General features: G+C 68.7%; 2 protein-coding genes across 2 annotated transcripts; both read left to right on the plus strand.

Moving 5' to 3' along the window:
* Positions 1-1,567: 1,567 nt before the first annotated feature.
* On the plus strand, positions 1,568-4,716 carry LOC115909613 (pleckstrin homology domain-containing family A member 4-like). Its single transcript, XM_030959091.1, has 8 exons — positions 1,568-1,627; positions 1,930-2,034; positions 2,457-2,529; positions 3,031-3,137; positions 3,222-3,325; positions 3,810-3,966; positions 4,279-4,378; positions 4,451-4,716. The coding sequence occupies exons 1-8, from the start codon at positions 1,568-1,570 to the stop codon at positions 4,714-4,716; spliced, it is 972 nt and encodes a 323-aa protein (XP_030814951.1).
* A 1,101-nt stretch (positions 4,717-5,817) lies between these two features.
* On the plus strand, positions 5,818-9,300 carry NIPSNAP1 (nipsnap homolog 1). The gene is given in 10 exon segments (XM_030958870.1): positions 5,818-5,977; positions 5,980-6,024; positions 6,142-6,187; positions 6,429-6,523; positions 7,574-7,644; positions 7,734-7,874; positions 8,497-8,528; positions 8,628-8,722; positions 8,805-8,888; positions 8,978-9,300. Coding segments are annotated over 10 exon segments (741 nt in total). The 5' UTR covers positions 5,818-5,910; the 3' UTR covers positions 9,043-9,300.
* The last annotated feature ends 150 nt before the right edge of the window (positions 9,301-9,450 follow it).

A 9,450-nucleotide genomic window follows, 5' to 3' on the forward strand; every position in this document is an offset into this window, starting at 1 on the left:
CTAGCCACCCCCCCTCCGCCGTGCCATTGGCCGCGCCGCGTGGTGCGCCCGGCCCCGCCGCACCACTCAGCCAATAGAAAGGGGTGTGCTGGAGAGGCGGGAGCAGAAGCGGCTGTGATTGGGTAGAGAGGACGCCGCTCAAGAGAAGGGGCGGGGTGAGGCGGGGCCAGGAAGAGCGGTGTGAGGAAGCGATTGGGCATGGCGGTGTCGCCCCCTGGCGGCGGGCGGAGCGCTCTGCTCGCGGGGACGAGCACCGGGACCCGGCGTGGCGACACGGGGACACCGGGACAGGGGGACACGGAGACACCGGGACAGGGGGGACACAGGGACACGGGAGGGTGTCAGGGGATCCTGGCGTGTCCGGGGCCCGTGAGGTGTCAGGGGTCCGCGGGGTGTCCGGGATCCGGGGATGTCCGGCGTCCCTGCGTGGTTCGTGGAGAGTCCGGGTTCTCTGGAGGGTCAGTGGGGTGTCCAGGGTCTGTGGGGTGGATCCGGGGTCCCTGGGATGTCTGGGGTCCATGAAGTGTCAGGAGCCCCTGGGGTGTCCGGGGGTGCGTACGGTCCGTGGGGTATAAGGGTCCTTGGGGTGGTAGGGATCGCTGAGATGTGAGGGCTCGGTGGGGCCGTGAGGTCCTTGGAGTGTCCCCGGTGCCGTGGGTGTCCCCGTGTCACGGGTGTCCCGGTGCCGTGGGTGTCCCGGGGCCGTGGGTGTCCCCGCAGGACGGGGTTCCCTGGGTCACACGGGGTGCTGCCCGCTCGGTGGTTGCCGGGGCGAGGGGACCCACGCGGTCCCGGGGGCACCCGGGTGTCCGGGCTCGTGGGTGGGGGCAGAGACTGGGACCAGCGCCCGGGGCGGGCGGGGACACGGGGCAGGACCGGGACTGGGGCTGGGATTGGGACCGGGACTGCGGCTGGGACTGGGATTGGGACCGGGACCGGGAGCGGGAGCAGCGCGGCGCAGCGGGACGGGACTGGCACCGACAGCGGGACACCGGCCGGGGCTGGGAGCGCAACCAGCCGCGGTAACGGAGCTGGCACCGGCACTGCGGTGATGGGACGGTGGCTGGAACCCGTCACCAGCGCAAGGGGACGGGATCGCCACCCCGATCACTGTGGGATAACGGGCTGGGAACGGGGACGAGCACGGGGAATGGAACAGAAACTGGGACCCGCTCAGAGTTACAGGGATGGAAACTGAGTCCGGCACGGGAGGGACTGGGACCAGTTCAGGGTTACTGGGATGGAACTGGGACCAGTTCAGGGTTACTGGGATGGAACTGGGACTACTTCAGGGTTACTGGGATGGGAACTGGGACCAGTTCAGGGTTACTGGGACCGAAACCGGGAGCAGCACAGGGGGACGGGCCGGACCTAAATCCGGCAGGAGCAGGAGGGGGAAGGGAGCAGCGGGAGCCGAGAATCCCCCCCGACACCCCCGGCGGGACCCAAGCGTCCGGGAGCAGCCCCCGCCCCCGCAGCGGGAAGAACGGGGCCTCTGTCCCCGCGGGGACAATGGGGACATTGATGGGGACCCCCCCGGCCCCCCGCTGCCTCCGCAGGACCCCCCATGGCAGAAAGCGCCGACCCCGCCCGCCGGGACCCCGGCCCCGCTGGTCCCCGCACCCAGGTGGGCGAAGGGAATGGGGGCATGAGGGGGAACTGGGGAACCACGGGGGGTGAGGGGGTTGTAGGGGTTGGGGGGGGAGATTTTGGGGAACCCTTGGCACCCGAGGGGGGCATGTGGAGCATTGGGGTGCACGGGGGAGCCCAAGAATCCGTAGGGACTTGTGGGGCACAAGGGGGGAGCTCTGGGCAGCTGGGGGGGCATTGTGGGCTAGAAAGATAAATAGGAGGGCTGGGGGGGCTGTAGGGCTTCTGGGGGGCCCTTCCTTGTCCCCCCGCCATGGGTGACCCCCCTGCCCTGCCCAGCCCTGCCGGCCCGTGCCGAGGGTCCACGCCTTTGGAAAGGGGGAGCAGGCGCTGCGGAGGGACCCCCGCACCCCCCCCGCCATGCAGGGCTGGCTGCACAAGCAGGTGAGGAGGGGGGCCTGGGGAGGGGGCGCAGGGGCTGTGTGGGGTTGGAGGTGCGGGATTCTGGGGGGGTTTGTGGGTTTTGGGGGGACCTGGGGCGCTGGGGAGGGTGTAGGGGGTTGGGAGGGTCTGGAGTGTCAGGGGGTTATGGGGGTGGATGTGGGGCTTGGGGGGTCAGTGGGTGGTGAGGGAGGGTTATGGGGTTTGGGGAGATCAGGCACACACAGTCAGACCGGGCAGTGTGGGGCAGTTGTGGGGTGTGGGAGGGAAGAGGGTGCCGGGGGTTATGGGGTTTGTGGGCCTGGGGGAGTGAGGAGAATGGGGGAGGATTGGAAGGGATTGAGGGGTCTGGGGCAGCAGAGGGTCCCGGCGGGGATGGGCTGCGGGGGCTCAGCTCCCGTTCCCCGCCCTCCATCCCTTCCCAGGACAGCTCGGGGCTGCGGCTCTGGAAGCGCCGCTGGTTTGTGCTGGTGGATCTGTGCCTCTACTACTACCGGGGTGAGGGGGCACCGGGGGCTGGGACACCCGGGGGGCCTGGGGGGCAGCGATCCCGGGGCGTCCCTGGGTCACTGGGGGGGCTCGGGGGTCCTGGGGTGCTGGGCAGCCCTTGGAGGAGCAGGAATCCCGGGGGATTCGGGGTCTCTGGGGTGTTGGAGGTTCCTGGGGCAATCAGGGATCCCAGTGGGATCAAGGATCTCTGGGGCATTTGGGGGTCTCTGGGGAAGTCAGGGATCCCCCGGGGATTTGGGGTCTCTGGAGCATTGGGAATTCCTGGGGATTGGGGGTCTCTGGATGGATCAGGGATTCCCCAGGATCGGGGCTCCCTGGGGGCTTGAACAGGTCCTTGGTGGGGTTCTAAGGTCTGGGAGACCTCGGGACGTTTGGGGGCATCTGATGGGACTCAGAGGAGGTCCCCGGCATACCCCTGATGGTGCTGGAGGTCTCGGGGTGCACATGGGGTCTCTGGTGCCCCCCATGGTGCCCTTCCTGTGCCCCCAGACAGCAGCGAGCAGCAGGTGCGGGGCGGCCTCCCCCTGCCGGGCTACGAGATCCGCGTCCTGCCCGCCGCCCCCCGCGGCCCCCGCGCCCCCCAGTTCCTGTTCACGGTCAGCCCCGGCTCCCCAAATCGAGGGGGGGGAACGGGACCCCGACACCTGAGCCCGCTCTAGCAAGGATTCCCCCATGGCCAGGCTGAACACGCCGGGATGCGAACGTACTGCCTGGGCACCGAGAGCGCCGAGGAGCTGCGCGCCTGGGTCTGCGCCCTGCGCCGGGGGGCATCGGCCCTGCCCGGGTCAGTGGGGCACGGGGGGCACGGGGGGCACGGGGGACACCGAGGGGCACTGGGGAGTATTGGCCCCACCCGGGGGATTGGGACACGGGGGGCACGGGGGACATTGACCCCACCCGGGGGATTGGGGCACGGGGGGCACGGGGGGTATTGGCCCCACCCGGGGGATTGGGGCACGGGGGGCACGGGGGGCATTGACCCCATCCGGGGGATTGGGGCACGGGGGGCACGGGGGGCATTGACCCCACCCGGGGGATTGGGGCACGGGCGGCACCGGGCGATCTCCACCGGGTCCATGGGCGCGCAGGGAAGGGCTGGGTTTGGAGGGGTTTGGGGGGTCCCAGGCGGCAGGAAGAGGTTGGAGAGTTTAGGGAAGGCCAGAGAGGGTTTGAGGAATCTCGGGAGGGTTTGTGGGTGTCACAGAGCGTTTGGCGGGGTTTTGGGGGGCAGTTAACCCTTTAGCTGCTGTTTTCTCCCCCCTTCCCAGCTCGGCCCGCTCGCTCTCCCAGCGGGCGCTCCAGGAACCGCGGGGCGCGGATCCTCCCTCGCCCCCATTGCCCACGCACTGCCCGGGGGAGGGGCTCGGGGACCCACCCGTGTCCCCTCCGGGCTGCCCCCCAGCGCCTCCACTGCCCCACAGCGAGGTGAGGTCTGGGCTGGGGGAGAACTGAAATGGGGGGAAAAAAGAGCGGGGCAAGTACTGGGGTGATTGTGGTGCAGATCCGTGTGGGGACGGGGGGTTGTGGGGCGGAGCGGGGAGACTGAGAGATGGGAGGGGGTTATGGGGCAAAATGGGGGCGCTGTGGGGCAGAGGGGGGGCTATCGGCCTGGAGGGGGGCTGGGGGGGCAGAGAGAAGGGGCAATTGGGCAGGGCGGGGCTGGGGGGGCAGAGGGGGCTCTGGGGCAGGAGCGGCCCCGGGGCCGGCCGGAGCAGCGCTCCCTGTGCCCTCCCGCAGGTGCCCCAAGCCCAGGAGGAGCCCCTGGCGCGGGGATGTCCCTCCAAGACCGGGGACACGCCGGGGGGGCCGCGGGGACACCCCGAGAACGCGCCCGCAGGTGAGACCCGAGCACGCCCCCGCCGCACCCCTTGGCCGAGCGGCCCCGCCCATTCTGGCCCCGCCTCCCCAGAGCGGAGCCCGAGGAAGCCCCGCCCCCCTGGGGCAGCACCTGAGCCCCCGCCGGAGCGAGACATCGGGACCAATCAGCCACCGGCCTCTCCAACCGCCTCTTCTGATTGGTTGCCGAGCGCCGCCGGCCCCACGGGCACCGCCCCCGCTCCGGCATCCAATGAGGCGTCGCGACGGCGGCGGGAGGGGCCGGGGGGGCGTGGCCGGGCGCGCGAAGGTGTGGCCGGGCGGCCAATCAGGATCACGCTGCTGCAGGCCAGCTTCTGAGGGGGCGTGGCCGGGCCGAGGGGGCGGGGCGCGGTGTGCACGCGCGGCGCGCGGCCCCGCCGCGGTGCGGAAGATGGCGGCGGGAGCGCGCGGCGGGAGCGCGGCGCTGCGGCGGCTGCGGGGCGGGGGCGCGGGCGCGGCCCCGCGGGGCACGCGGTGAGTGGGGACCCCCCCGGGCGGGGACCCCTGGAACCCCCCGCCCTGAGAGCCCCCGCAGCACCCCCGGGTCCCTCATCCTTCCATCCCGCTCCCCGCATCTCCCCCGGCGGGGACGCCCCGCATCCTCCCCCCGCACCCTGCAGCTCCCCCGGCCCCCGCATCCCTGCTGCTCCCCGCATCCCCCCGGGTGGAGACCCCACCTCTGAGCCCTTGCGGCCCAGATCTTCCCCGCTCTTCGCATCACCCGCATCCCTCTCCCCTGAGCCCTCCCATTCCCCTCAGCTCCCCGCATCCCCCCGGGCCGGGACACCCGTATCCCCCCTTCTGAGACCCCTGAGCCCCACCCCTGGCCCCGCATCGCCCCGGGAGGGGACCCCGCACCCCCCCGAGCCCTCCCCGGACCCCTGAGCCCTCCCCGAGCCGGCGGGCGGCCCCCGCAGTGGCCCCACGGTCGTTGCCTCGCTGGGGACAAAGGTCTGGCCGCAGCTCGGACCCGGGGCCGAGGGGCCCCGTTCCCCCCCCGCCACTGCCCGACCTTCTCCACCGCTGGGGGACAGGCTGGGGGCTGCTCCCGTCGCCCCACGTCCCCTTGTCCCCTTGCCCGTGGAAGGGTCGCCAGCCCTGGAGCAGCCCCTGGGTACAGCGGATCCCATGGCGGGTGTCCCCATGTCCCCTTGCCCGTGGAGGGGTCACTGTCACTGCAGTGGGGCTCCCATGGGGGTGCCCCCTTTGTCCCACACCCCCACAGCAGCGTCCTTGCTCTGCTGGGCAGCATGGCCAAACCCCTCTGGATGCAGGGGACAGACTGGAACTGGGGGCAGACCCAGCCCAGACTGGGGCGGCGCTCCCGGTGCGAACTGAGCAGGAGCCCGTGGAGCTCCGGGGCTCTCTGGGGCCCGAACGACAGAGGCAGCTGCCCGCAGGACCGGCAGCGAGGCCTCGGGATCCTGCTTTGCCGGTGATTCCCGGCCAATCCCGGTGATTGCCGGTGTCCCCCGCTGTCCCGCTGTCCCCGCTGCAGGGGTTACTCCAGGGATGTGGAGGGCAGCTGGTTCCGCTCCCTGTTCGTGCACAAGGTGGATCCCCGCAAGGACGCACATTCCAACCTCCTCTCCAAGAAGGAGACCAGCAACCTCTACAAGATCCAGTGTGAGTGCTGCTGCCCGGAGGAAGGCAGGCACAGCTGGGGTGTGCCTCACCCCCCCCCGGGACCCCCATTCCCGGGTCCCTGCCCCTGTTCCCAGCCCCTCTCTCCTGTCCCTGCAGTTCACAACGTGAAGCCGGAGTGCCTGGAAGCCTACAACAAGCTGACGTGAGCACACTGAGGGGCCTTCCCAGCCTCCCAGCGGGGTTTTGGGGTGCTGTTCTGGACTGCCAGGGGTGGGAGAGCTCCTGGAGCTCCTGGGTGGATCTGTGTCCCCGTTCTGTGCCTCAGTTTCCCTCCCTGTGCAATGGATGCACAGCCCAGGCTGTGCCAGGTCCTGTTTGGGAGGGCACAGAGGGGCACTGGGGGGGTTTGGGGTGCTGCCCCCCACCCCTCTGTGCCCCCACAGAGAGGAGGTGCTGCCCAAGCTCCATTCGGACCCCGACTACCCCTGTGACCTGGTGGGCAACTGGAACACGTGGTATGGCGAGCAGGACCAGGCAGGTGAGGCCAGGCAGCCCCTGCTGCCACAGGCAGAGCTCCTGGTGGGGTTTTGGGGCGCTGCTCCCCTTCTGTTGCAGTGTGGTTTTATACTTTGTAATACTTTGTAACAGGTTGGGTTTTGTATTTTTCCCAAATGGTTTATCCCAGATTGTACCCCCTCCCTGTACCTGTGTAATCCCTCTCCTTTGCTGAGATCACCCCCAAACCCCCACCCTGGCTCTCTGTCTGTCTCTCACCATCCCATCCCCTCCATCCAGAACTTTCTGTCCAGGACGTCGAGTGATGGGCCAGAGGCCAGGGGTCAGCCCCCCAGTGTTACCCCATGCTCTGTCCTAAATGTCCATCCCAGCACCCATCCCTCAGGGTCACTCACTGGTCAGTGAATGTTCCCTAGTTTAGGTTCCCACCTCCCTTTAAATGTAACCTTGGCACCTCTCCCGGGGCTCTGGGCAGGAGCCCCCTGAGCTGTAGGGGCTCCTTGGGGACTCCTGAATAAACCTTGGATTAACCCCTGCTCAGAGTCGGCCCTTTTATCTTCTGCCCTTGTTCCAGCGTCTCCTCTGCTGCAGGCGATCAGCCTGGCTGTCCTTCTGTCCTTCTGTCCTTCTGCACTCCAGGGATCAGCCTGGCTGTCCTTCTGTCCTTCTGTCCTTCTGCACTCCAGGGATCAGCCTGGCTGTCCTTCTGTCCTTCTGTACCCCTGGGGATCAGCCTGGCTGTCCTTCTGTCCTTCTGTACCCCAGGGATCAGCCTGGCTGTCCTTCTGTCCTTCTGTCCTTCTGTACCCCAGGGATCAGCCTGGCTGTCCTTCTGTCCTTCTGTCCTTCTGTACCCCCAGGACACAGGAGAGTGCCCCCCTCATTGTTCACCATGTTGGGGCTGGCTGGGGTTCCCTCAGTGGCACTCAGAGGGGCTCAGTGGCACTCAGGGGCACTCGGTGGCACTCAGTGACACTCAGTGGCACTCAGAGGGGCTCAGTGGCACTCAGGGGCACTCGGTGGCACTCCGAGGGACCAGAACCCCCTTGCCCACCGCAGCCCCTCTTTGCAGTGCACCTGTGGCGCTTCTCGGGCGGGTACCCGGCGCTCATGGACTGCATGAACAAGCTCAGGCAGAACAAGGTACCGCCGGGGTGCGGACCCCCCCCGTGCCCCCCAGCCCCTGTCCCTGTCACCGCTGTCACCCCAAACCCGGCCGGGGCTGTCCCCAGGAGTACCTGGAGTTCCGCAAGGAGAGGAGCCGGATGCTGCTGTCCCGCAGGAACCAGCTGCTCCTGGAGTTCAGCTTCTGGAACGAGCCCCAGCCCCGCCAGGGACCCAACATCTACGAGCTCAGGACCTACAAGCTGAAGGTGAGGATCAGCCTGTGCCTCGGGGTGGGGGTCTTCAGGCTGGTGTACCCCAGCTTTGGGGGGCAGCCCCCCAAAGAGACCCCATCCCATGCTCCCCTCAAGCTCATGGATACACCCAGCACCACCAGGGACCCCATCCAATGTCCCCTCCCAAGCTCCTGGATCCCCAAGCACCACTGGGCACCCCAAAACAAGGCCCAACCCACCCCATTGGACCCCCCAGGGCCATTGAGGACCCCATGCCAAGGCCCTGAAACCCCCCAGTGCTAAAGTGGACACCATCCCATGACCCTCCAAGCCTATGGATGCTCCCGGTGCCACTGGGGACCTCTTCTCGTGCCATTCTGAGCCCAAGGATCCCCCCAGTGCCATTGGGGACCCCATCCCAAGCCCGTGGATCCTCCCACTACCACCAATGACTCCATCCTGTGCCCCTGCCAAGTCCCTGTGCGCCCCCCACCCCATTGAGGACCCCATCCCAAGCCCATGGGCACCCCCAGTGCCATCAGGGACCCCATCCCAAGCCCCCCCCAACCAATGGGTACCCCCAGTGCCCCTGGGGACCCCATCCCAGGCTGGGTGGGCAGGGGGGTTCTGACTGGTTTTCCTCCCCTGTTTCCAGCCAGGCACCATGATCGAGTGGGGCAACAACTGGTAAGGTGATGCTTTCCCTGTGTGGAAGGGATAAAGCTCCCTCTGGAGAAGGGGAGGGCCCTGGGGCAGCCCCCCCACGTGTGCCCCTGCTCCCTGCAGGGCTCGGGCCATCAAGTACCGCCAGGAGAACCAGGAGGCAGTCGGGGGCTTCTTCTCCCAGATCGGGGAGCTCTACGTGGTGCACCACCTCTGGGGTAAGGGGGAGTCACCCTGGGGCACCCCCGGCCTGGGGGCTGTGCTGGGGGGCTCAGGGTGCCCCCCGTGCTCCCCCCACAGCCTACAGGGATCTGCAGTCCCGGGAGGAGACCAGGAATGCGGCCTGGAGGAAGAGGGGCTGGGATGAGAACGTTTATTACACCGGTGAGTGGGACCCCCGCCCGCTTTGGGGACCCCCCCTGGCCGTGCTGGGGACCCCCCTGGCCTCACCTCTGTGTCCTTTGCTCCCCCAGTGCCGCTGATCCGGACCATGGAATCCCGGATAATGATTCCCCTGAAGATCTCCCCCCTGCAGTGACGGGGGGCCGTGCCAGGGGGGGCTCCCTGCACCCCCAGGGGCTCTCTGGCCCTGCTGGGCAAGCGCTGGGGGGTTCTGCTCCCCCCCAGCTCTGTCCCCCAGCCCGTTGGGGGGGTTGAGAGCAGGGAGGGGGAGGTGGGAGCCCCCCATGCTCTGGGGGTCCCCAGGATGGTGCTGCTGGGGGGGCTGTGGAGGCGGGAGGGGCTTAATTGCTCCTGATGAGCCCAGCGGGTGCCTTTGCTGCCAATTAAATATTTAATATGCTAAAGCCTCTCTCGGGGCGGGGAGGGCGGGACTGGGGGTGCTTGGTGTGACCCCCCCCCAAGGCTGGTCCCAGCAGGGACCGCTTGCCAAGCCCATGGATACCCCCCAGTGCCCTCAGGGACCCCATCCCATGCTCCCCTCAAG

Source organism: Camarhynchus parvulus, chromosome 15 (assembly GCF_901933205.1).
Source record: "Camarhynchus parvulus chromosome 15, STF_HiC, whole genome shotgun sequence".
NCBI lineage: Eukaryota > Metazoa > Chordata > Aves > Passeriformes > Thraupidae > Camarhynchus > Camarhynchus parvulus.

Bases quoted from the DNA above. Each gene is read 5' to 3' on its own strand.
- LOC115909613 (XM_030959091.1), top strand. From the start codon at position 1,568: ATGGCAGAAAGCGCCGACCCCGCCCGCCGGGACCCCGGCCCCGCTGGT. The intron at 3,326-3,809 runs GTCAGTGGGGCA...CCCCCTTCCCAG, and splicing joins GGGGCATCGGCCCTGCCCGG to CTCGGCCCGCTCGCTCTCCC. The intron at 3,967-4,278 runs GTGAGGTCTGGG...GCCCTCCCGCAG, and splicing joins CTCCACTGCCCCACAGCGAG to GTGCCCCAAGCCCAGGAGGA.